Source organism: Astatotilapia calliptera, chromosome 12, assembly GCF_964374335.1.
Source record: "Astatotilapia calliptera chromosome 12, fAstCal68.1, whole genome shotgun sequence".
NCBI lineage: Eukaryota > Metazoa > Chordata > Actinopteri > Cichliformes > Cichlidae > Astatotilapia > Astatotilapia calliptera.
In genome coordinates this window covers 17,542,268-17,569,949 of record NC_137433.1, presented here as the reverse complement: position 1 = coordinate 17,569,949, position 27,682 = coordinate 17,542,268, and the positions used below count along the sequence as shown (strand labels likewise).

The 27,682-nt window shown below is 42.5% G+C and overlaps 1 protein-coding gene across 6 annotated transcripts in view; it reads right to left on the bottom strand.

Moving 5' to 3' along the window:
• Window positions 1-27,682, bottom strand: part of mctp1a (multiple C2 domains, transmembrane 1a) — a 131,301-nt gene that overhangs the window by 14,392 nt on the left and 89,227 nt on the right. For 4 of the 6 annotated variants that reach the window (XM_080309075.1, XM_080309076.1, XM_080309079.1 and 1 more), the window contains 3 exons: window positions 20,037-20,153; window positions 10,035-10,091; window positions 4,585-4,683 (listed from right to left, as the gene is read on the bottom strand). In XM_080309075.1, coding sequence (XP_080165201.1) covers window positions 4,585-4,683; window positions 10,035-10,091; window positions 20,037-20,153 — 273 coding nt within the window. The remainder of the gene's footprint in view (window positions 1-4,584; window positions 4,684-10,034; window positions 10,092-20,036; window positions 20,154-27,682) is intronic. The other 2 variants (XM_080309077.1, XM_080309078.1) reach the window with 1 other exon arrangement.

The window sequence follows — 27,682 nt, the reverse complement described above, 5'->3', positions numbered from 1 at the left end:
GTGAATGAGATGCTTCCTTGTGCAGAAGGAATTACTTGACATCAATTAACTGTCATCAAGTCGGTAGCTGAAATATTTAGTGAGTTAGTGTCCTTTGTTGGGTGAGAGTTGCATGTTTTAATGGCATGGATGCCATTTAAAGAAAATAAATGCATCCCTATGTCCAAGGTTTGCATCATTGTTTGGATGTGTGAAGTGCGGTATGAAATCTCAGCCTTTATTGCCCAGCAGCCGAACAGCAATAAAGGCTCGTTAAAAGTGATGCGAGTTGTTTATATGTGTTAAGGAAAAATAACCCCTCAGTGATACCAGAGAGAGCCCAGGGACACTCTCACACACACACACAGTCAAAGAAACAGCCAAGTCAGGCTAACCACATTGCACTTGCTGGTAAATTGTGGTAAACAAATGTGGTAAACTCCTTGAAAACTAACTTAAATATTTAACAAAGGGAAGATGCACAAAGCCCGGGCGCACTCGACTGTTCCATTTCTCTCTCAGAAAGACACCACCATCACACCAAAGTACATCTATATGCAAAAGTGCAAAGTGAGCAGTTGTAAACTTTACAAAGACAGTTTGTTCTTCACTGACCCAAGGCCTAGAGCTAAACAAGAGAGAGGTCACTGAGGACTTCGCCTATTAGGTTGGACTCAAATATCTGTCCTATATCTACTTGGTGGAAAAGAGAGAGCCATTGGAGACTATTTTAACCTCTGATCACACTGTTCTCCCTGCTGATTTACGCCATAAAAATGATAAACCTAACCGTTATAATGTAGCGGCATATATCCCATCAAACTGCAAAATGAGTCTGAACCACAAGCGGCTGCAGCTCATTGCCGCTGTGCTAAAATTGCACCTGTTTTTCTTTGTTTTTCCTTTTTTTTGCCCCTCTCACTCTGGCAGCACAGTAAAAATTGAAATGTCATATAAAATGTGACAGGATGCTAATATGTGGCTCCCAGAGGGCATCTGAAAGCGTTCTTGTTGATTTTGTAACTGCAGAGAGAGATGACATCCCTCCCATTTCCACCCCAGGAAAAAAAAAACAACAAAAAAAAACCCACTGAAAAGTTGAACAACTTGAGGAATGCTAGAGGGTGACACGAATTCAATTTCCAAAGCCTGCGAAAGAACTAGCAATGACACGATAATAAATAGTGCATATGATTAGCATCTACTGTATATTTAAATTAGGTGTGTCGCTACTGAACAAAAAAGAAAACAATGATTTTGTGTTGATAAAGATGTTATTTGGGCGTGCATTTTCTTTTTAATTAGTGGAAATAAAGAAAATGATTGATGAAAGTGCATGTCACTGGAAGGAGAGCAGGCCTTTATTGGTTCATTTGCATTCACCCATGGCATACTGTTCTCTCTAGTGGCGATGTGTCGAGCACTGTACATGAACCACAAGTCGAAACAGAGCACTATAGAGACAGCTTACCCGAAAATGAAAAAGCAGGAAAACATAGAGAACATAGAAAAGAAAAGCTTCCAAAATTGTATTTTATATAAATAAAAACTCCAATTTTCACTGCTGAATTTCTGTTAATCAACACCTTCCCCTTGTTTCTAGTTTTTAAGATTAAATCTGTTTGTGAGCTAAGCATTTTTTGTGGTTTATTTTTCCCATTTTCATGTGTTCATTAGCATTTTAAGAGTAATAAAAATATCAAATGAAGCATGGAACCCATTTTTCTTATGTTGGCCATTTAAATAGTTCAGCTGCTCTAAAGCTATTGTGTTACCGAGGTCTATTCCAAGTAATACCAACTCCACTGGGGACAAGATGAGTCACAGATTTTACCAATTGGGAGTTAAGAAAGGCCCCCTGGGGAATAAAAAAAGAAGAAAAAAAAGGACCCAGTGGCCTAGAATACCATCTCTTTTCTGTTAGGAAATGACAACAGGACAAGACAAAGACCCTGTGAATGGCCTCAGATACCACCCTGCAACCTGGCACCTCGCCAGCGCCACATGAAAGGGGCAGATGTTCGATTTTTTTTTTTTTTTTTTTTAAATCGGTGGGTACCATTTTAATAAATAATTTATCCCATATAACAGCTAATCCATGGGCAAATGGGTGAGGGGGGATACATTTTTTTCCATCTTGACCTCTCTTTCTCTAAACATAATACAGAAATATTTGTGTTACTGTGCTGTTGAGATGCACAGCACGTCCAGTAAAGATGAGAAGGGGCATCCTGAATCCTGCTCCTATAGGCCGGAGCAGAAAGACTGTATATGTATTTTCCTGCGTTCACATGATGTGCTGCATTGCTCGTTTGAGAGAACCTGTGTGTGCCGAGGGTTGCTTCAACACAGTCAAAGACAAGCTCCAGTTAAGTCTGTCAGCTGAAGGTGGCCCGCGCACGCACAATGCTCTCTAGCGCTAATTAGTCTCTTCACCCAGCCAAGTCCCATTGCGGGGATAAGTTTACACATACTGTATATAAAAGAGAGCGTTAGGGGGGAACGAGAGTAGCGAGTTTTTAAAGGAGGCGGCGCTAATATATTTTCAGTTTGACCTCTGCTTCCTGTCCTAAAGAGAAAGGTTTCTGGCGTTATGAGTGTGAGTTTGTGTGCGTGTCTCTAATGCGTCTGGTTGGCAGGAGGTTGTTTGCCACTGATCATCTTTACCCATATCCCCGTGGGGCCTCTCATCACCTCCACCACACCAGCCACTCTATCAAGGCTCAAGGTCAGGTGTGCACACAAAAACATAAATGACTACTACCTCTCAACTTCTGCTCTTGATCACTTGATCACCTTCTCCTGGCCTCCCGCTGCATGCCACGCCCTGAACCGCCATCCTACCTCACCTCTGCTCCCCCTGCTCCCGCACTCTCCTTCCCCTGTCCTTCCCAGGAAGCAGCCTGGCGGAGTGTGATGAATGGGACGACATTAGTCTTGTCCTCTGTTGGCCTGGTTTAGCTGCTCCAGCCCATCTCCCCTCGTCCGTCAGTCTGTCAGTCTGTCTAAGTGCGTCTGTTTGTCTAAGTCTCTCTATCCGGGTTGGCTTAAAACACACAGCATCCCACTGTACTGTCAAATGCCTAAAAGATGAGAGTACATATCAGCTTTCATATTTTTAAAATCAGGGAAACATACAAAACTCAAAGACACGCGTGTCACATTTTTAACTACTCTCATTAATGACATCATATTTTAATCTTGCTGGGGTGAAATTGCACCTCAATCTGTAAAACCTGCTAACCTTGGCATGTTTTTAATTATACATTCATGTTCAGACACACAGGAGATAGAAAAAGCTGTAAAATCTACTGTCTTAAACTTTGTTTTGGAAAGGGGAAAAAAAAAAACAACAGAACGAGAGTGCATTGCTATGAAGTGAAGGGATCACATCTTCAAAAAAGTAAATAAAATATGCATCCTCTCTGTGCTCATTACAGATTTATGACTCTTGTTAAAAGAAAAGGTGGCGGCTGCCTTCTTACATGTCTGACTTTCAAATTCAGACGACACTGCTGTCAAGTGTTGTGCTCCACATTCTGTCCAATGAGAGACCGAGAGGGCTGAGTGTGTGCCATCTCCAACATCCTATTCGGCGAGAGTCTCGATAAGAGTTACTTTGGGTGGATAAGAACACGCAAGAACTCCTCACCTACAGTGCAAGGAGCTGCTCGTTGTAATCCTTTGATGCATAGTTCATCAATCAAAAAGTTCAGTTGGTTCAGCCACTTGTGTGTATGCGATTCAGAACAATAACAGTTGGGGGGAATAGTCATTGTTGCATTAGGCATAATGAGCATTGGGATTTTCTTCAGCAATATGTGACAATTTTGCAGTTCCTGTAGCAACTTTAAAGCAAAAGCGCTGAGAAAAACATTTAAATCACCGCACCAGCCACCGCACACCCATGCACACACACTCAGGGAACTGAAACTCACTCGAAAATGAGTTTGTTAGCTGTCTATTATCAGTGACTTAGGGGGTCATAAGGTGTGAAAGTAGTCCTTATGTGTAAGTGAGTCCTAATTAGTACTTTCAAAGAAGCTTGAATCTAAAAGCTTACTTTTTGGCACGCCAAAAAACCCCCCCAAAAAAACACTACACCAACCTAGAAGAACATTTTATTCCCTTGTGCTCCCTGTTTCTGTGCAAACTGTATCAAAAATAAATAAGCACAAAAGCACTCGAGTGACTCCCATGTCACCTTTTATTGCCCCAGAACCAAAAGCCCCACCAGCAAAACACACTGTCACACCTCAGTCTACACATTTCACCTCAATGTTTAACAAGTCTACAATGCCACAGGGAAGTCAAAGACAAAGACAGGGGCCGCTTTCCATGCTGGAGCTCAGTAGCTTCCCCCATTACCTTAAAAAGCAGGCACAGGCAGAACCCTTGCAGTGGGTTTGGATTTGAGGGTCAAACGTGCAGTGTGTGTGTGGGTGTTAATCGAGACGCGGACATGGGGGACAGGTACTGTACACAAACCCTGACAGGACGGCACACAGAGGCCGCTGGACAGACGATGAGCTAAAAAAGGGAACTGGGAGACAGCAACAAACACCATCGGGAGTCGGTGCCAGAACCACACACAGATCAACTTACCACCATTGCTCGTATCCATTCAAAGTGCCAGGAAGCCAACATATCCTCGAGGATATGGTTTTTATCACGGCTGTCCTCCCAGGGGCCTGGTTTAGGGTCCTTGTGGATAGATTACAGTGAGATGTTCTCTTTACAACCCACAGAAATTAAAGTCAAAAGGTTTAGAAAATGTGGATGTTTTGCAGCTGTGGTCTTATACATTTATATCACCCTGTGCAGGAAAGAAAACAGCAAAAGCACTGCAATCAAAACAGCTTCAGCCTTGCAATGCAGAAAATATTCTTTTTTTCAGTGCTCATCTTTATTTAAACTTTGAAACAACAGCATTGGGTAGTAAAATTCAAACTAAATATGCATCTCCCTGAGTCCACTGGACTATTGCATATCTATCAGGATGAGCGCCCGTGTCCGCAATCTCTACAAAGACCGTGGTCACTGCACTGTAGCGCATAAGAATAGTGCCGAAAGCAAAGAAAAAAAAACAAACCAACAAAAAAAAAAAAAGACCCATGGTGCAAAAAATTACCAATTTTCATTTGAACCAGGCTAGAAAGACTGAGAATGAAGGAGTGATGATAGAAAGCGAAAGACAAAGCAAGAGATATGCATCTGGGGGGAATAGAGATAGTGAGAGATGATCCACCTGATGTATGTGTGTGACAAAGAGGGAAAACAAACAAACAATGCAGTGTGTTTTGCATAGACAGACAATACTCCTCTCTGCCTCTTTCACCCTCCTTTTTGTTTTCATTCCTGCCTCTATTAGCAAAACATGATTAAAATGCAGTTCCTACCAGCGTCTCTGCTGAACAACGGGGGAGAAAAAAAAAAAGACAGTGAGATGGGAAGAAAAATGAAGCGGAAAAGTCAAAAGCATCTTTTACAGCGTGACGCTTTTCATCCTTCACAGGCGGCAAGAAGAAAAGACAGACATTCAAACTTTATTCTCTTCCCTTCTCTCCTGCTCTGTCTCTTTCACCCATTCTCCTCAGCAGCTGAACCCCCCCGATACCTGCATCTCAAGCTCAATAGCCTCCCCAGAACAACATTTCAGTCACACTTTTTCCCCCTCTTCCAGAGCATTGATATAATTCCCAGTGCGCTCTTTAGTCCAATTACATTATGCCATGCCGTTATCTGAGTGATCGGCACAGTGCCGTGACTGGGGCTAAGAGAGGAGTGCGGTGGCTTAGGGAGGTGCTACAGAAGCTCTATGTGCTATCTGGAGACAAGTCGTGGAAACAGCGCTGCATGTGCCCTATTTAACTTTTCATGGAGCGCTCGCTTAATAGTATTGAGTGGAGAAAAAAAAACGGAGAAAAGTTGTGGAGAGAAAGACGACAGTCAGCCACATTTGAAAAGAAACAGAGATTCTGGGTGTTAACATCAACAGCTGAAAGTGGCTGTGAGGCCTGCACTGGATATGTGTGCTGATACTAGCCATCCATCAGCAGTTATACGCTTGCAGGAGAAGAAGCGATGAACACATACACACACACACGGGCAGGATTGTGTGCGCCCATACATGTTCTGTATGTTGCATGAGTCATGCCTGCAGGGACAGCAGCAGAGGGTGAAATGGCTGTCTCAGCACTACAGATGAGTAGGATAAGGAGAAACTCTGTGGCGGTATGAAGAAACAGGGAATTCTATATAACTCATCAATAGCACCTTTAAAATCTACTACTGATGTGTCAGGTTGGATGTACACACATTACATGAGGATATCCTAAATACTAGAACTATATTAAGCCTCTGCCTCAATAGGTTAAAAAAAAAAAAAACTAAATTATAGAATAGCCGGTGGGTTACTGTTTGACCCCCAAATCTGATGCCTTGAAGAACTGGGTCTATTAAAAAAAAAAACGACGACAAAACATTCACATTTTTTCAGGTCAATGTTCAAACTAAGTAATAACGTCTGCTCTATATTTACTACGAGGAGAAAAACGAGTCGGAATAATCGAGAAACCAAAAAGATGATTTGGTACATGTGGTATGTCTGTGTACGTGTGTGTGTATGTGAGCGAGATATTGATAGATAGGCATAGAGGGAGAAAGAGAGAGGGAGTGCACCGAGCAGTAAGCCCGTGAGCAGGACATGATTGCAGTGTGTATCTTATCTGTGTCAGGTCCTCCTGAGGCTAGTGGAGCCTAGCTGAGCGGAGCACAAGCGCTTCAGTGACCAGTCAACCGTGTGAGGGTAATCTCCTCACTCCTTCAGTCTGTCTCTCTCCCATTCACTCTCTCTTTCCATTTTTCCAGTAAGCCCCCCTCTGGGAGGCAGCTGAGCTGCACACACACATCCACGTGAGACGTTCACACAAACACATTAACGCACACAAACACTCGCACCCGTGCAGAGCCTAAAGGCTACTGGCTCATGCCAGCTCTGGACAGCGAGCCCACAGGTGAGTGGAGACATCACAAGCTACATTATACACTTAAGCCCCTGCAGCCACATGCTTGTAAATACAGGAATGTGCAGCGTGTTTTTGCTATCTCACACTGCTCAAGCTGTATTTCAAGATGGTGAAAGGGGTCTACAAAGATACTGCAGGATGCAGTTTTAAAAGTGTAAGACAGGTTTAAAAGAAAACCATGGATTTGCTTTGTGTAAAAGGCCACAGATACCTGTCCATATCATTTAAGAGATTCCTTTTGGCATTTCATAAAAGAAAATCAAAGACGTGATTTTATAATCAACAGCACAAGCTGAGTTAAAGGTTTTTCGATCATAAATTAGACTACAGGACTCTCAAATCGATGAAAAAATGTAGACCTTTTTATCCCTCAAACACTCATCCTTATATGTAGTATAAATAATAATAACCGTAACTGTTAAATCTAGATACGCAATTTCAATAAATGTGTCTCTTACGTTTATGTGTTACATGAGTAATGCACTTCGGGATAAAAAGAAAAAAATTCCATATCAAGGTGAGTGCACACACACACACACACACACACACACACACACACACACACACACACACACACACACACACACACACACACACACACAAACACACACAATGTGACGGAAGGGAGGAGACAAAAAGAATTAGTTTATGTCTAACATTCTTTCACCCTTCGTGTGCTTGCCTATTTGGCTTTAACAACTCAGCCGTCCCCATCAATTAGTCTAGATGCTGGACTTTCATTGAGATTAAGTGACTAATATCAGTGCTTGCTCACAAGAAAGACACTTTTCACGTCTGCCCAACAATCTGTTAAGTCAAAACACATGTGGTAATCCAAGGCAAAAAGCCTGCAAGGGGTCCTCTATGCAATGAAAAACAGGTGCTCTAGTTTTTGGCCATGTAATACCCCATTTACCCTCTGGAGCAAAGGTTATCCAGCTAATAGCTGCCTTGTGGTGCACTGGGAAGAGCTGTGCACATGGCCCAAGTAAACATCTGGGACGGATTGTACATACTTGCAACATATGCTTCAAGTTCAATTAAAATGAGGCCTTGGCACATTTATTAATCTTTTTTTCCTCTCCCTTTGCTCTCTCTCTCTCTCTCTGTTGCTCTCTTTCTCTTCTTCCCACTCTCCCCTATAGGCCTGTGCCATTAAAGAGGCCTCCTTTGACCCGTCCTTCATACTTACTCATACAATCTGAAGCTGCAGCTCATATCCAATGTAAAAGACCTCATATCCAATGTGAAAGACAAATTTGCTAAGCCCTGAAAGTCCATTTGTTCTGCACTTAACCAGGTTGGAGGGAGAGCAAAGGGAAGAGAGTGTGTGTCACAGCAAAAGGGGGGGGAAAAAGTCAGGGAAGGGGATGATTGTGGAAAGGGGAAGAAGGAGAGTGGGAGGGGAGAGAGATGTAGGCGAAGAAAAAAGAAAAATGCCCCCTTTCAACTTCCCTACAGCTCAAATGAAATGCTAACAGTTGAGGGGAGCAATAGATCAAAATGTATGAAGCCAGAGTTGGTAAATTGTAGCCTTTGTGGCAGCTGTGCTATCCAGCATCCCAGCCCTGTGTGAACACAGAGCAAGGCCTTCTTATTTGGAATAATCAGTTCGCCACCAAATCTGACGGAGGCCGCACAAACTGCTTCCGCACCTCATTTCAATATGAAAGTCCAAAATGTATTTTATATAATCTGCAGCTTTTCAAATGCTTGTATTTTTTATTCCCCCACCCCACAGAGAGGAGGTTAGAAATGCAATAAGGAGGACAGACACAGGGAAGGAGTGGGGGGAAAAAAAGGTTCAAGGTTGCCTGGTGCATATCTTCAGTCAGTGCCCCCCTGTACATTTCAGCCTTGGAACTTCACAGCCAAGAAACTTTCCTTCTGCCTCTGCACTGTGGGAGAGGATGTAATGCTCACATATTGCTGTGTGTTCATCCCTCAACTGGCTGCCTGGCTGATTGATTGCTGACTTTCTAGTGGGATGACTGTTTGACCAATGACACAATAAATGTTGCTTCTTTTTTTAAAGTTTTTTTTCTTTAACCATTCCTTTTTGTTGTCTGTTGTAAAGTTGGCGTTAGATAAGTAAATGTAGCCTACAAGTCCAACATCAGCTTTCTTGGAAATGTTTTTTTTTTAAAAAACATTACCAAACCAGACCATCCATATTATCACATCACAATCTGGTGTGAGGCAGAAAAGTATCAAGCATCAAGTCAAATCATTTTCATTTTCACACTAAATAAAACCAAGTGCAAACTATGCTAAAATGCCACTCTTGTTTCACACTGCTTGAAACCTCAACACACCAGAGTCTGAAGGAGAAAATTACTTTCATTTCAAACCTGACACACAAGAAAAGCAGACAACACAGTGGGTAGATTAAGCGCTGTGCTATTTCAATTACCATTCCCAGGTGGAGCACTGACAAGGTTCTGTATCCCGTCCAGTGGCATTTGTTTCAGTAGCTGTTCCTACAGTGCAAACGAGCGGAGGCAGTAAAGCAGCCACCTGTTGTTACCTGATAGTGTCTGGACAAGCCCAGATGCTGTTTTACTGCGACATAAAGGAGCAGTGAATGGACCTAAATAGCTAACTAAGCACTTTATATGGGTGTATGTTCACAGGAAGAAAGACTGAAGCACAGTGTCTGTAAAGTTAGCGCACTGTTGTACGAAGGGAAATTTAGGGATAATGCACCAAAGCGCGTCGAAAAGATCAAAAACAAAGCGAAACCCCGAGCAGAAAAGGTGAGGAATATGTTATGTACACACCTAAAGAGAAAACTTTTGAAAAGGTTAAAAAGGTTGTACAATCTGTGAACATGTGTTTGTGCCTCAGGCAGTGAGAATATCTGAACAGGGGGAAGAGATGGGAGGGGAAGATGGAGTCATTTTGTTAGTCTGTTTGTGTTTCCGGTCTCTGAAGCAGTGTCAACCCCTCCTGAGGCAGTGTGTGTGCGAGTGTGTGTGTGTGTGTGTGTGTGTGTGTGAATGCATCTCTGACACGAGACATAATTACCTTGTCATCTTTGTCAAAATCCTCATCCTCATCCTCCAGCAGGTCCTCCACTGCTTCCTGACAGTTGCAACAGAGCAAAGAGAAAAACGAGAAGGAGAAATAAAATGTTTATGCAACAGCTATAGTGCAGATAAACATTAGATAACAGAGGGTTAACATCATCAGAGCATCCAAAGAGGCATATTAAAGCTGATTGGTTCTGCTTATGTCTGGCAAGAGTTTGTTAATGAGTATGGAAGACATGCAGAAAGCACAACTATTGGATTTGTGAGTGCTAATATGTCATAAGCTTCAGAATGGTTCTCAATTAGAATTTAATTTTAGAAACATTCTGTTGTTCAAATATGTTGACACTTCTGGAAATGCAAGCAAATGCTCTGGCTTTGAATTTCCACGGGCTGAGGATTAAAGTCTATTCAAGCAGTCAAACGGCATTGCACAAAAGCATGTAAGACTTATACTGTTCAAAGGGAGAAGACAGCAGAACTCCTCTTCTTCTGACCTCCTTAACCTCTGCATGAGTCTCTCACCTCCACCACTGGTTTATATACATTCAGTTCTCTATGCTTTTTTTTCTTCTTCCTCGCAGACGCTTCGTAAGAGAAGAAAGAAGAAAAGCCTGAAGTGCAGAGACCGAGTCACAAAGAACAGCAACTATTTGCTTCAGTGATCCACAACCGAGAAAACTGGAGCCGACCTGACTCTGAAGCCCCGAGAAACCACAAGACATACTGTAGAACACAAAGAAAAATGGCATGATTTACGACGCTTGCTCACGCTCGGTCTAAATTCACGACAGCAAACATAAAGGGTACTGGACAAAATAAGTAGCGCACATTTTAAACAATTATTTAAGACACACTGGAATCACATAGAGACCTCTATGTGTGAAAGCAAGGCAATAATCACACGTGTATCCATAGAAGTTCATCCCTGAACACCTTGGTTCACACTTGGCTGTGTCTTGATACCACCAAAGTGAAAACCATTACAGCTGCATCTTATCCACCCTCTATCAATGACACATCACAGCTTATCATATGACAAATCATATAGTTGCCCACGATTTACATAAACAAACAGCCGTATCATAAGCCCTACAGCTGTCAACCTCGGATTTGATCTGCTCTCATTGTTTGATAGCGTTACCAGCCCCTACCCCCTCGAAAACCTTCACCCATCCCCGACATTACCGCACCCCCCCCAGCAAATCCAGAACAGTGCAAACTAGTTTGGAGAAATCCAAAAATCATTACTTAACAAGACAATAGCTTTTGTCCTTTTTGTTTTTCATTGGAATACGGGGGGAAACTATGTGGCGGCTGACATAAGCCTCTTATGTAAATGCAGCTTCCCACACAAACAAAGACGAGTTCAGTCAGAACAGCGGAGTCGAGAGGGTACTGCGTGTGCGTGCGTGCGCGTCCCTGTTCTATCAATATAAGTGAATCGCTAGGGCAAAGTGCTGTGCATGTATGTGTGAAACTCCTCATTTTAACTGTCTGACTGTGTAACAACTGGCCATTCCCAGCTCAATGAAACTCTGCCATGTCTAGACAAATAAGCTCGACTGTTCACATTTGACGGTCTCTTTATTGACACTGAGCACATCCAGCGCTACACTATACAAATACCGAAGAGGGAATTCTCGTGCTCAGTCAAGGGAAAAGATGTAGATGAGATACTGTAAAAATGAAAGCCTTCTGGCATCTCTAAACAAATGAACTATAACTGTTTATAAAGACATCATGGTTCCCTCCAAATCCTTTCATCCATGCCAAAATAGAAATATAATGGAATCTTCCACACAGAGGCATTAGCAGGGCATGCCTGGCACATGCTCCAAACTTTAAACAAAGAAATGAGCATGAGCTAGGTGGAGAAGCATGACCTAGAGAGACAGAGAGAATGATAGAGTCGTTTGTCTCCCTCTGCTCTCCGCTCTGCTCTCTCCCTTCTATTGCCGCTGGTTACAGAGAGAAGTCATGTTTCCTGCAATGAGACACAGTGTAAAATTAATAAATAAAAAGACACGGAACATGTCATCTGCCCTGAAGATTGCCACGGCTAAATGCGTGCACTGAAGCTACTGTCTCAGTACGGGAGGATATAAATTACCTCAGTGCAGCCAATGAATTCCAAACATCCCTCTTTCGTTCTCTGCATCGCTCTACCTCTCCCTCTATTTGTCTCATTCTTTCCTCTTTCTAAGACCTGTTTGGTGTATGATATCATTTGTCTGCTTATCCCCCCCATTATCATGTTGTTTGAATTACTATCATTACAGCACGGCAGCATCAAAGCCTTGCTGTCGACAGGATCGCGCAGGGCTCACATTGCCTGCAGAGCTGCTCCAGTCAATTCAGTATCTACAGAGGTGGGGATTAACATATTCAGACCCATTCAAATGATACAGGGATGATGCAGGCTACTCTTACAGATTACATTGTGCCCCATAAATACATACATAGATGCGATAATATGAAATACACGCAAAGAATGCAAGCGAGCGCAATGACATTGAGAGTTCGAATGGCTTTGGATGTGTGAATGCATCTGTTTGGTCTTTGCCTAAACGCGAAGAGCTAATTTGCAAGAATTAATTTGCTGCTGCATTCCCTTTCCAACACATGCTCTGCATGCTCGACGCGCTTTATCTGAATTATTTTTTGCCTCTTTTACTGTATTTTGCATCAAGGCAAAAATACCAGCTGCAAATTAAAACAGCTGTGAGTTAAAACCAACAGTGCATCGTCTACTTAATCCGAAAACAAGTACACTACTGCTGTTTATGTGGAGGTTTCAATTATGGGGATAAGTCATCTTTGAGTCAATCCATATCACAAAAGTGGTGTATTATGTCCTTATTTTAGTGGCTAGAAAACTGTGGTGCCATCACTTTAACATAACTGGTAATTGATACATGATTGCTAAAAACATGGAACTTTAGCATCACAAGACCAAACTTTCGATTCTTGGTGCATATATGGTTGCCTGCGAAATGCACAGTTTAGGTGCCTGCACTTAAAAAAAACAAAAACAAGAAAGAGTTATTAGGAGCATTAAGATCTGATATTTCTTGCTGGAGGGGACTATTTCTATTAGCTGTGCAGGTAAATATCTAAAAGTTTTTCAAGAACAGTTATGAGAAGCTTCTTGCACAACATCAGCGGTGCAACAGCACCCCTAGTGTGTTTTCAAGGACAGAGAGCATATTCTCAGGGTCAGACGGATTATTACTGTGATCTTCTGCTTGCTGGATACACAGCTCTGTGGCATTATGCTGAATTTGATAGTAAATATGATCATAAGTTAAATCATAGGAGAAGATAAGACAATCATGAGTATGTTCACATAAAAGAAAAGGGCCAAATCAAGGATTTACCTAAGGTCACTGGAAAGACAGAAACATGGTAAATGTATACAAGACTAATCAGCTAAATATTTATATCGACTGAGGCACTGCGCACAAAGTATTTCAAATACTACTTCACAAGTCAATGATCCACCATCCTCCTGGTTTTGCAGGAAAAAAAATTGACAGAACCTGTCTGAATCAATGAAACAAGCGCACACAAACACTCCATAGGGGAAAAGTAAAATTCTACTACTAAACTAGCAGCTACATCATTTTCACCTTTCCCCTGAAAACTGCCTCTCAACTCGGCCTTCTCTCTGCTGGCCGTACGGAGTTCCACTATTTCCTCTCCTCACCTTCCCAATGACAGCCGCGTGGGGAATTGACGGCGAGGCAGACATCGCCAGCGAACATGAAGATATACTTTTTCCGTCTTTTTTTCTCCCATTCCTCTATCCCTCCCTCCTTCCTCCTGCTGCTTTTCCTCTTTGATACGTGAGGGGGTTTTAACCTCTCCAGCTGCTGAGGTTTGGCTGAGTGGCTGGCTGGGGGATCTCAAGGCCCTGCTTGGTATGCACTGTCCATGAGTGCATGTGTATGTGTGCACATATTGCCTACACCACAGTTTCTGCAGACTGGGGGAAGAGCTTCGCGGCTGATAAGGCTGAGCCTGGCTGACCCACGCGGGCCCTTCACAAGCTGTCAGAGCCGTGGCCCTCAGAGGGGGGCCCTTCCATCTGCACTGCCCAAGCCAGGGCTCACCCAGCAGGGGGCTGGATAGGGGTGAGGCTGGGGTGCTACCGGAGCTGGTGGTGGGGGTGAGAAGGGCAGCTCCATATTCATGAAAGCAACACCAAATTTCGTGAACGCTAGAAGATATTGAGTTTTTGGGCTTGTTTTGTGACATTTCGAACTCACCAGCTACTTCTTCCTTTCCTATTTAGCTACTGACAAATCACCAAGTGTTCAGCCAGAGATTAAGCAGCTCCTCCAGCATTATTTGTCTTTCTCAGATCTAAAAAGTCTAGCTTTTCTCATTGTTCTTCATATTCAATTGTGCTAACGAGTTCTAGAGCAAGTAACATACTACATGTCTTGTATGGCAGAAACACATACATCTGTAGACTTAAGCTCAAGGTTTAAACCAAAAACACTAACAAAGAGCTATGGGCGGGTATGCTATGAAGACAAAATAACAACAACAACACCAACAGGCACTGAGACAGACACCCTGAACTGCTGGTGTTGTTAGCAAAGAGCACAGACAGTTACAAAGGTTCAGTGTGATGAAGGGAGTTAGACAAATGGAGTGGGATGGGAGAGGGGGGTGGCAATATGATGAAAAGGATGGGAGGATTTTGCAGTGGCATCCCTGTTGCTCCCGATGCTCCCGTCCCGCTTCAAACTATGCCCGCTGCCTGTCTTTCTGCCTGCCAGCCTGCCATCCTATCTGCCAGTTTAGCAGAGACAGAGAGGCAGCGAGAGCAGCAGAGATGAGCACGGCGATGCCGGGGCGGCACGGGGGAAATCAGCGGGGCACAGGCGCTCCCAGTTAAAAGTGACATGACCTTTTGATTTTGTCACCTGTCACCAACTGCCATGTCTGACTCCACACTGAGGAGTGCCTGCCATCCACCGCTGCTTTCCTCTGCCTCCATCTCTCTGAATGCCTCCCTGTCTTTTTCTGTCTCCTGCTCCCACTCCATCTCCTTTTCTCATTCCCCTTGTCTTTCCAGAGTTACAGTTTTATGAGCAAAAAATGGTGTGACTTCCTGGAGGAGTTGAGGTATAATAGGCAGCGCATTCTCTTTTCCTTCCAGCTTTTCCTAATATTTACTTCTACTCCACCTGCGTTGCGCGTGGCTCTTAATGAGGGCAGATGTCAAGGCACAGTGTTGCGAGCAAAGTTGTTTTGAGATGCAAAATCAAGGAGAAAATAGAACAGATAGAAATCGCAATGAAGACTCGCTCTAAAAATGATACAGTGTTCAAATAACATGTGACAATTCTGACTGGAAATAAACCAGATTTTATTTACACTAACGAACAATACGCTGCTGTCACACACAGCAGAGAAAAGTAAATATTAAACTAGTATTAGTAGATCCTTGTGACCTCAATAACTAAGCTCTGTGAGAATGATTCAAATCACCATGTGGCGAGAGCGGACTTATCATAGTCAGCTATCGTGCCACAGGAGGCGTATATGTAAGTGTGAAGTATCTTCAGGCCATTAAGGTCTTCTCTTCCGTAATGGTTTGGTGGATCCATTGGGTGAATCAATGTAATGGTCTGAAGCATGGGATAAAGAGGATGGTGCTCCAGTGTGACGAAGCCTAATTGCCCGTCATCCTGTGGTAGAAAGAGACATCACCGTGTTCCATATGTATCCTCTCCGACAGCCAGCACTGAAATTAACACCTTCAAAACATCTGGTAAGGGCTTTTCTGGGCCAAGAGAACGGCAAGGAAAGATTTCTTTTGGGATGTGTTCCTGCTTGTTAATCTCGGTGCCCATCATCTATTCATGCAAGCAGGCACACGCAAGAATACAACTCGCTGCTATGACATGCGTGCACATGTATCTAGCAGCCATCTCTCTCATCCAGCAGAGCAGCCGGTCCTCTGCTTGACCAAAGCCCAGTGTGAGGACAGATATAACCTCCAAATTGTCCCAGGTATCCAAACAAGCATGAGATGGAGAGGTCATCTCATTGCGATGCAAACGGAGAAGCAGAAAAATAGCAAGAGTCTTTCTTAATAATACATTTGAATGCACAAATAAAAGGAGCATCATCCTCATATATTCAGCAAATATTCAAAAACATAAAAGGGTCCTCTTGTTTGCTCAGAGAGCAAGGGAGCACGTTACACCATGACATACAGGTCAGCCAACGGTGCTGGAGAGTCAGCATTCACGGGTCAGAGTGCTACATGATAAGAAAGGAGGTCGGGGACCTTACTGGTGCTGTGCCTCCTTTAATCGCTGTTCTTAAGGACGCTCTGACTGCTTAGCAGGTACCGGTCAAGGTTGGGGCTAGGCTAAGAAGCAGCTGATCCGGGATCTGTTTGCAAAGCAGCATGTAACCGCACAACAGTCAGTGACCCTGAGTGGTGAAATACAGCATGTAAAGAACACTGTGTTTGTTTATTCGCTATAGACAGGGATACGGGTTGTGGTTGTGGTGTAAAAGCGTCGAAGGGTAAGCACGCTGAACCCGTCAGATGAAGCAAGGCCAGTTCATTAGGAAGTCTGTACTCAAGTGTGGGCTTTTTTTTTTTCCTGTTTTCTCTCATTCTCTCTCACCATCTCTGTTTCTCTCTCTCAACCTTCAGAGTGAGTTCAGCAGAGATTCCTTTGGCATTACCCTCACCCCAGACTGCTGGAAAACCGCAGCGCTCCGGATGCTGACCCTTGCTCAGCTCAGCACAATGCTTTAATTTGGTGTGTTGTTTAAAGTAATTAGAAAGCCTTTCCCCCTGTTTTCTTTTCTATTCTTTTCAGTGTCTCTGCCAAGTGCAAGAGGGAAACAGTGAGTCGTCCATGACTTCAGCTTGATAAAGATTCGGAAGAGGAATCCACGAGACCCCCTCACCCTCCTCCTCACCCCCACCCCCTGCACCGGGGGAAAACTGTCTGAAAACAAACAGGGACAGGACTCGAGGGATAGTTGTGTCTAAATGTGTGTATTCGAGTGTATGTGTGCGTTTGTCTACGTGTACAGCATTTCAGCAAAATAACAAACGCTTCTATCGTACCTTACTTTTGCTTTTAGTCTTATTTGAGACGAGATATTAATATCAGGAGTGGACGAGGCACAGAGCTGATAATGAAGAAAGGAGAGACGGTCCTGCGCGTGCACTAACCCGAAGGCAGTGAGACAGCAACAGAGACAAAAGCGGGGCAGTGATCGCCAGAGAATTTTCTTTGTGTCACCTGTGCACAGCTGCCACAGCAGCAAGAAAGAGGCATTAATAGAGCCAATCTTTGACAATTTCAACTTTCATCAGATGCATCACTGCAAAGACTCACTCGCACAGCAGATTCAAACACACACAGACGACTTTTATCTGTATCTGCACACACAGATTAACGTTCTACACTCGTGTTCGTACCATGCAAACACACACCTGGAATGAATTGTGTAAATGTATATGAGTGTACACTGCAGTCCTTCATATTTATTTGTTATAACCTAGGAATAAAGGGAATATACTAATTGACATCAGACATACACAAACAATATTTAGTATCCATGCATTACGGATGCACCTGCATACAAACCTAGAGCACATTTACTTTAGTGCTATCCCACGATCTTATAGTGCGCCTCTAACTATCTCACCACCAGCCTCCTCAAAAACTCCTTAAGCCAGCGCCATCATCGACACTCCTACCCACACATATCAAGACTGTCAAACTGTAAGAGTTACACTACACACTCAGTTAAAGCTATTGCCAAATGCTGCTCATATTAGACAGTAAAGACATTTAACTGAAGAAGGTCAGATACCAAAGTTAAAGGCGGTGCTCTCGTGTCTTAAAACACCCCGTTCTTGATGATCCTGATGATCCTTTGAATTCAACCAAACACTCTCCAGTCTGAACGACAGTCTGAACGACACTCTGAAGACAGCGATATTAAAGCAAGCTTCAGAGGCAAAACCACTCGTTGGTCTGGTCTAACCCTTGGCATATAAATCCAGTAGAGTAGTTACATGACAAGCCTCAAGACATTAAACTCAAATGAAAATGGTTCTTAGTTGGTGGGAAATATTTTAAGGCGCCCTGCTTTCATCCCAACAAGCCCAGCTGAAGTCAGTCAAATTATGTGGTTTGCATTTATGCTGTAAATACAGAAGATCACGATCAAGTGTGGAAATGCTACTTTGAAAATGAAGCAGATAGATCCTAAATTGTATCTGCTGGACAGGTTTCTTGACCAGGTAAATCTCCAAAAGGAGATTTTTGGATAGGATATAATAACAATAATAATAAAATAGTAAGACAGCACCAGATGTTAAAACACCGAGTTTTAACATCTGACAGTTTTTGTCTTTGCTCGTAAGACCTTTAAGTAGAACTGGGCAGACCATTGTTGTCATACTTAAAGGCGCTTGCCATATGAGAATCAACAGTATGAACATGTCTTAAGGTTTCAACCAAGTCCTGAGGTACTTGAGACACAATAGTCCCTTTCAAGAGAGAAAAGCAATTCCACATGAAGTGGGAGTTACATGCACTTATTGGAATGTGAATTGAGTGCCACATTACGGGGATATGCAACCATTGTTGCCTCATTTTACTTAGGAAGTACACAGAAAAAAAATATCATTAGGTCTGGATAAATACAAGCAGCAGGTAGAGAGACACATAATCATGCCAGGTTTTGTCTTAAGGCATGTGTGGCTATTCTTTTTTTTTTTTTTTGCAAGCAATGTCGCCATCTACAGGTGAGAAAAGTGTCTCTAAAATTAAAGTCTATGTTCTTCGCAAATGATTTATGTTGTCTGTGAACTTACCTACAATAGTAAACCTTTAATTCTTCACTTGAGCGCATGCAGTGAAAATGTGATTTTTAAACATGAACCAAAAACTGGAGTATAACTGCCAGTTTATTGTCAAGAAACACAAGGATCATTTTGCTAATTTCAATGCCATGTTTTTAAATGAACAAATATGGAAATGGAAGCTTATGAATAGAGAAGATTAGCTCTTGAGACGAAACAATAAATCTGCGCTATATGCTATGTAGAGTTCACATTTAATTCTGTAATATTGCAATGACACACAGCTATTAGATTTGGTTCATTATGATGACTGAATTTAATACCTCTTCCAAATCCAATCCAATCTAACCCATAGAATCCCTATGAAGAGATAAATATACACATATAGAAGGCAAAAGACTGCAAGGAAATCGGAAGTCTGTTAACTGGTTATTTCCAAGTGAGAAAAAGGCACTTATTAAAATTAATCACTTCATTGTTCACGCTCATGCCATAGTCCAGCTCGCTCTCTCGTTTTCACTCTCTACTCTCCAAATGTGCCTGGCCATGATTAAAACATGTCTGTTTCTCCATGACATTGCTTTGACATCACTTAATTGGTATAAGAGATAAAAAATAAATGAATTAAATAAATATACTACCAGGTAAGTGGCGTAACATTGCTCAAGGTGACAGCCTATTATTTCTCCCTTTTCTTTGCCTCAAAGAAGGCAAAGTGAGAAATGTGAGATTGCACTGAGAATGCAGCACCTCATGTGGCAGACGGAGATTTTTATTAAGAAAAAGAAAAAAAAAATCGGCAGAGAGTTTTCACATGTGAAATTCAAAATCTGTTCAAAGTTTGTGGCGTGCAGTTCAATCTGAGAGTATATTCTACATTTCTACAGGAAACTGCAACCCTCTGTTTCTCACTTATCTGTACATCAATGCTCATCAGCAGTCAAAATGTTACGTCCCAAATATCTAATGCTTTTAATATGTCTGGAAATGTATCATCGCATGATTAATGCAGTAAATCAATGTCCCAACAAAACAGCTGTGGTTGAATTTAACCTGCATTGTATGTGGAAATGGGCTTTTACAGTGAAAGGAAAGAAAGGCGGAGGGATATCAAGAAGCGATGGGGTTACTCACCACATCTTGCCTGGTGTCCTTCCCCGACGCAATGAGCATGTAGGTCCAGGCCAAGGGCAGAAGCAACGCCAGAGGAATCATGTAGAGCTCAAAGTTCCAAACGACAACGACAAAAAGCTGTTGAAAGACACAACGTGAAAACTGCTTGTGAAAGAAAAGCAAAAAGAAATCCGAGAGATCAACGCGGGCTAAAAATGTATATATTCAAGACGCCATACGGGCGTTCATGAGACAAACTCCTGAGAATCTAAGCTGGCCACATGTGCCATATGTGTGACTCAAAAAACAACACACATTCATATGCAGAATCATAAACTCCATGCAGTAAAAACTATTAAATGAGTCTTTGCTTTAACAAAGAAGTAGGCCTGGTGTCAGTGAGCTGAGGGTGAAGCCGCCATGACCCCTTAAGGGTTCATTTTTCTGGGTCTCAAAGTTGAGGAGGAGGAGGATGGTGAGGAGGATAAGTATGAGCCGTCAGAGCCTCTATCGTCCATGCCAATCATCTCAGAGTCTGAGGTCATGTACCGTTTCAGCCGCAGCACGTCAAAGCTGACCCTTCTATACTCAACCCCAAACTCCAGAAGATGACCCCCGCACACCCCACAACCCGAGTCCCTAACCCTGTCACTCCAAGACCCAATACCCTCTCTCTTGGCCCAAAAGAGTCGTTCGCCCCATCTCTAACCTCCTCTGCACCCATCTGCCAAAACCATAACCTCTATACCTCCCCTCTCATCACCAAACAAGAAAAGTACCATCTGAAAATTAACCTTTCCTAAAACCTTGTATTCTGGTTTTGGCAGGACTCTTTAGCCTCTGACAACAGATTACTGCGGTGGTTGGGAAGATACGTGTGGGAAAGTAAAATTGCTAATCATGGAAGGCTGATGTTTTCTGGCAGCATTGTGTAGATTGTGAGAAAGCATTGTCGATTGTAAATGAAAGGTTGAGACGGGGCGTTTTTCAGGAAACAAAATCTGTCAGAAATAAATAGAGCGAAAGCATATTTATCTTATCGAATAATATCATGTTCAAGTACACAGAGATTTGTCGCGACTGATAATAAAAAAAACTGCAGCAATTATAACAAATGCCGAAAATGCAAACCATGCCTAATGCTTAATCTTTCGCTGTGAAACATATTCAGTGAATTCAAGTACGAGTAATCCATTATTTCAAATATGGGCACAGCAGATTTGAAATTAATTAGTCTGTGTATGGAAAGACAACCTTATTTAACAATCAGTGTTGATGACAAACTTTTAAAAGTGATGAAATTGAGATTATTACTGTATAAAGCTCATATAATGTCTGTCTACCAATTCTGATTTATCCTGTTTGGTTGTGCAAACACCGGCAAGAGTGAGCGCAGGCTCAATTATCAACAACGACACTGCTTAATATCTGCCTTTGTATGTGTGTAATACAGGGTTAATGTGAGTGAGAGGTTCAAGATCTCAGCACCATAGTGCATTCCAGGCTGTTGTTATTGTAGTAAAGCCAGTCAAACATTAAAAAACACAGACACACTCGACTGCTACGTCACAACGGACAAAACACATGCCCCTCTCAATAAAACCATGTTTACAAATTAAATTTTTATCCTCAACTTTTCCAACTTCATGGAAAAGTTCGAAAGGCTCGTATCCAAACTTTAGAGCGGAATTATAACTCCATGTAAAATTAACTAACAGACGCTGAATCCACAAAGCAAAAAAAAGGAAGAAAAAAAATATAAGACATAAATTAAACATTAGAAATGTCCAGTACATTTGCATAATGCTCACAGCAAAATTTCTTCTTCAAATAAAACCTGAATGGCCTTGGTGAAACAGGCAAATCTCCCCAAAGGATCGCAGTCTTTCTCCGTCTCTCTCAGGCTCAACTTACTTTGTTACATACGCAGAGTCTCTCTCTGATACAGCTGTGTAGGAGAACTGGAAAGAAACTCTTTAATAATTCATATTTGTATACTAATAAGCAACACAACAATTTCCCTTCACTCATCAGAAAACGCTGTTAGGATCGTGAAAAAGCTCGACAGCAGAAACTTGCGTACAGACAAACACAATAACACCATTGCGCACGTTTTCCCTACAAAATATAACTATTCTAAAATTATCCATCTGCTCCAAATTACTGTAATTTAGAAATCTGTATGATCTGCAACGGAGATAAACACTCTGACAATTTCTAACTACAAAAATGTGCAACAGAGGTGCAGAAAGTTGACTTCAATTGAGCAAACAGAGGAGCACATTTCTTTGAAACTATTCTAGTAGAAGCTATTAATAACTGCATACTTATAAACGTCTTCACACGCTCTGTTCTATACTCTACTATAAATACCACTTACAGTAGGAATACAGAACAATGCATTTTAAAAATCTTTGCTGTGTGGTAGTCTTTTCACTCACATTTTCATCACAGAGCAGAAAATTAACTTGTACTTTACTGTCCGAATGTTTGTTCTTAAACATTGAAATCTTCTTTTTCAAAAAAAATAAATAAATTCCTGCTCTTTTCTCTATTTGTCAGAGGCTATTTAACCTGTCATCTGCCTTTATTCCTCTTCCAGGTGGTTAAGGTGGCTGAGGGTGAAGTTTTGACTGGCAGCTAGAGAAACCGGACACCCCGGCTCAGCAGCGGCCGGCCCTGCACCGTCTATGTGCCCACCGGCCAGGCAGCAATGGGGCCCTACAGTGCCTGGACCTTTCCACCGGGCGATCACAGTCACCCCCCGTCGCTCGCTGCTTTTCGCCTGGAGAATAGGGAGTGGGAAGAAGCCTGCTGTGGATGTCAGTGACCAGAAAATAGCAGAGGAGGGAAAAGAAAAAAAAAAAGGGAAAAAAAGGACGAAAACATGTTGGATCGAAAGGGGGAAAAAGCTAGATGAAGCTCCAGATGTGGTCTACGGGAATAATTTGTAAATGACCCTTTGTGGCCACAGATACATTATGTAGCGGCCGGTGATGGTTCACAGTGAATATCTGAACACTACACACGAGGAATGCTCATCCCGTTCTTGCTTTGTTTATTAATGCTGCATTCATGGTAATGTAATTTTTTTTTTATAATATATGAACACAGTCTTTCTTTGCTTATGTTTTTCTGTATTATTCATATTATGAACGCTCTCTGATTTAGTTTAGCGAGTATGTAAATAAATACATTACAGCTATTTGTTATAAAAAGTGACTTGGACCCTGTTTTTACTTCTCCTGTAACAAATATTTTCTGTAATCATCAAACCTTTTGATAATTACATCTTTTTTTTTTCTTATGTGATGGATATTTGATTGTGCCACCAAAACTACTGTCAGCAGTGACAACTTGAAAACAATTCAAAATTAAGAATTTACTTTTAGACGACAAATCCGTTTAGTCAAAACAAAAGTCCGTCTCTTCTTCTAATCATTATTTGTGCTTCAGTGATCTTCAGTGAAATGCGATAAATTTCCAGGAACAAAACTATTCACCTGTCACAAAACAAAGTGAAATCAGGACTTCCACTGTCAAATCTGCTAAACCAGCTTAGATATAGTTAAAGGCTAAATTTGAAATGGGCTAACTTCACGTCTGAGTATGAGCTGATACTGAAATGAGATGCGTAATTAAAAAAGACAATTACAAAACTAACAAAGCAAAAATCACACCAGTATTATTTGTAACATTTTGGCTAAAATGAAAATAAAACACTAAACAGAACTTAAATTATTTTGACACATCTGTGTAGTTAAGATTTCATTCCAGCTGTAATGTTTAAAGCTTTCTATTAATATTAAAATATTCAAGCACGATAAGCTATATTAAAAATGTTAACAAAAGAGATAGTCAAAATGATTTATTCAAGCACTTAGTGCGGCACATTGAGAGTTGCTTTATTTGTTTCAAAACACAACCCGCGTCCTTGCGGCTCTTTGCCGCAGCACTGTGGGAGGGTAATATTCAGTGCTTTGGCTTACATTAACCACACACCAGGCTAACTTCCCCCTGCTCTGTCTCAGTGGAGTGAAACTGAAGTTTGGATTTCAGAGTTCCCCTTTATCTCTCTTACATCAATTTCCATGCTGGCACTAAGTGTTGCCAGATAGCAACTAGAAGTCCTGTTAAGTTCGAGGGAACAAGAGGGAGGGAGACTGTGTCCTGTTTCTGACCAGACCCACAACAACATTCGGTGGTGCTAGACTGCCCCCTGCTGTTCTCATGCAGAACATTGATCCACAGCACAATTAATGCTGTTCAATCGAAATAAAAAAGGAAGCTCAAAATCACTAAAACTGTTGTGTCAAAGGGAGTCATTTTGCAACATCACAGTTACAATACAATAAAGCCTGTGCTATTTGTGATCACAATGCTACAACTTCCCACGGGTACCAATTAGAAATAAGGGTGCTGTATCGCGACTTCGTATCAAAAGGCCTCACATTTTCTGTTGAGTCTCCATCTCTGGTGATTAAACTCTGACTTGGTATTCTCTGTTAGTCGTGCCACTACATTTCAACTATCATTCATTTTGGAAATGAGGAGAACAGTGAAACGTGAAAGCATATCTTTCAAAGCTGTCCCTTGCTGTGGGCAAAGACGAACTCCCTAACTTTAAAACTTTTAAAAGTTAGACAGGTTCTTTGAAGGGGAGTCAAAGGAGCAATTTAAAGAGACCTGGAGTGGTGTGTACTGCTGACTACTATAGTGTCTTCGCACTGTGTATCAAACCACCAGCCAGACATGTGCAAACACACACACATATACACTCCAATAGTTGCTTCTGTACCTGCCTTTGCTTCCCCCCCTTTTTTATTTCAGCAGGGTGAATTTTTATCTAAATGCAAAGCAGGTGATAGGTGCTCCAGTTTCCTCTAGAAGTAGCTCCCTTGTCTGGGCTCTCTTCCTGATAAGAGTCCTACTTTGCCTGACATAAAAGAGCCCGGTATCATTTCCCCTGCCTCCCCAACAACCCCCAGCTCGCTGCCCTCGCCCTTCCCTGAGCTTCACAAAGCTGCCTCTATTTGCTCCCAATTCAGGGCCCAATTGCAGATAAAGTTACAGCAAATTTGTTTGGAGGAAGAGCTGCTGAGGCCTGCGGTCCCTGGGGCAATAACAGCCTTGTCTTGCAGGGGCCGTGGGGAGAGCTGGCAGCAGCAGGAGAACAGAACCCTACACCGCTCAGCCCGACAATGGCCTCAACTCTCCGGGAGGGAAAAGCCGAGGGGAGGGAGAGATAAAGAAGAACAGGGATGCATGGAAGGATAGAACGGAGAGACACTCAGCTTGCAGGTGTGGAGAGAGGAAGCAGACGCTTAACCCTGAGACGGGGAATGGAGACACCACCCACAGACACACACACACGCACACACAAATACACAGACACCACCCATCATGCAGGACAGGAGGTAACTCCAGTCCCGTCCATTGTGCCAACGCCTCAGGCAAAGCTGCCACGGTGGCTGATTCACTGTCGGGATGGGTGGGTGACAACAGTGTGGGTGTGAGAGAGAAAAGAGTGAAAAGCTGCATGTGACACTATGCAATATCTCTATTTCTCACACATACACACTAGACACACGATACACATGCACACACTAAACACAGCTGGCACTAATGGATGATGTGTACATGCGGCTGGTATTTCAGAATTGGGCAGAAGGAGAGTAAGAGACCATGAAGAAAATTTTGATCGTTTTTGTGGAAGAAGTGTCGAGCAGTGACACAGTCTGACAACTGCAATGATGTACTCTTGCGTTCACAAAATATATACGAGCACGCTTAAATTTGCTCCCCCCCGGGCTCACTTAGCAGTTAAGGAGTGCGCACGTTGGTAAGTTTCTCACCTCTCTAGCTATGGCCATGTTTGGAAAGTTAAGTCTAACATCTGGATTAAAAAAAAAAAAAACAGCCAGACAGAAACACACGTGCACATGTATGCAGACACACATGCCCATAATCACACACAGCAGTACACCTTCATGAATGCACCACCTTGGCCAGATGGCCCCCCATAAAAACCCACTTAAAGAGATGAGTGAAGTGATTAAGAGGCCCCTCAAAGTAAGGGAGAAATGAGACAGGGATGAAGAAATGGAGGGGAGGGAGGGAATACCTGTGTAGAGGAGAGGCCCTAAATACTCTGATGCTTTTAGCTAAGTGCTCACTCCTACGTTAACAGACTCCCAAAAGAGCCGGGGATAGGTGGGTGGACTACAATGACACCTAAATTTCTGAATTTCTCTAAACTATAAAACACTGTGTCCTTGGCCCAGATAGATCGTTCCTCGTCTCCTGAATCCAATCAGAATTTGAATAGTAGGAACTGTTAGAAATGGATATACTACACACTGTGTTAAAAAAAATAAACTTGGGAGGATCTATACAAGGCACATACATCTGTTTGGATGTGCTGACACAGAGGCTGTGCTGTCCAAGGCTATATTTTCTCCTCTCCCCATGTAGATTGGTATTTCTAAAGTGACCTTGTTTTGGGTGAATTCCTTGACATTTTATTTGTCTGACACATTCATTTATTTATAAAAAGATAAGACCCAAGGACTCCTGCCTAGCTCAGTCTTACATGAGAGAAAATACATGCACAAGCCAGCTCTTGCACACAAATGTGCTCACTCACACAAAGAGGAAAATGTTAACTGATCAATACCGTGTCTCTTCTGACCCGTGTCTTGTGATGACACTGTGACCCGCTGTGCAAACACACACACACACGCGCGCACACGTACCCTCTGGAGAGATTAAACTGATGTCATCCAGCCAAATGCTGCTAATGTCTAATGTCTGCTGCTGAAGATGCTCTGTGATCCAATGGTAAAGGGCTGGGGCAAGTTGGGTCCACCTGTCCTGTAGCTACTTAAGTCAGGACACTAAACCAGACAGGATTAAATGTCTGCTCTGTCATATTTGGGGTAGAAACCTCCATGCAGCCGCTCGCTGCCCTGCAGGAGAATGTCGTTTTACTGATAGCTCTGCTGTCCAATTACACTTCACCTTTTAATACCAGACACAGATGACAGGGGGGGAGAGAGAGAGGATGAAGACGAGGCCAGTGGGCGACGAGAGAAGGAGCCTGCAATTTCTACTGTCTGCAAGAACAGCTTGTCACCCTTCAGTAGATTGTAGCTGCATTTTCTCAGTATTTGGACATCTGATGGGTCTAATAAAATAGTGTTTAAGCTGCAACACCAACCCTCCACTTACTCCTAGTAAGTGAGACTCAAGGCCAATAGTGCCAAATAAAGTATACGACATGTGTGTGTATGTGTGCAATTAATACAAGAACAGAAAAAAACTTAATCCAGTGTATCACAGCGTGACATCTAAGAGTGAGAGTAACAGTCTGCCTGGGATGCGCTTGACTGTGCTTGAGACATCAATAGTCTCTTGCGTTAGACTGTTAAATTATGAGTGAAGGATACTTGCTTTGTTAACAGACACGGTCCTGCATTCTCGGTGAGCGGTGTGTGCACGTCTCTATCGCGCGCACAAAGTGCAACCAGTTAAATATATGGTTATACATTTAGAATGATCAATAGGCACAGGTTATGTGATTTTTCCAGTGCCAAAAGAAAGGAGCAATTACATTTAGGTACAAATTTCTCCCTACATTACATCTGAAACAACACAGCACGATCCAT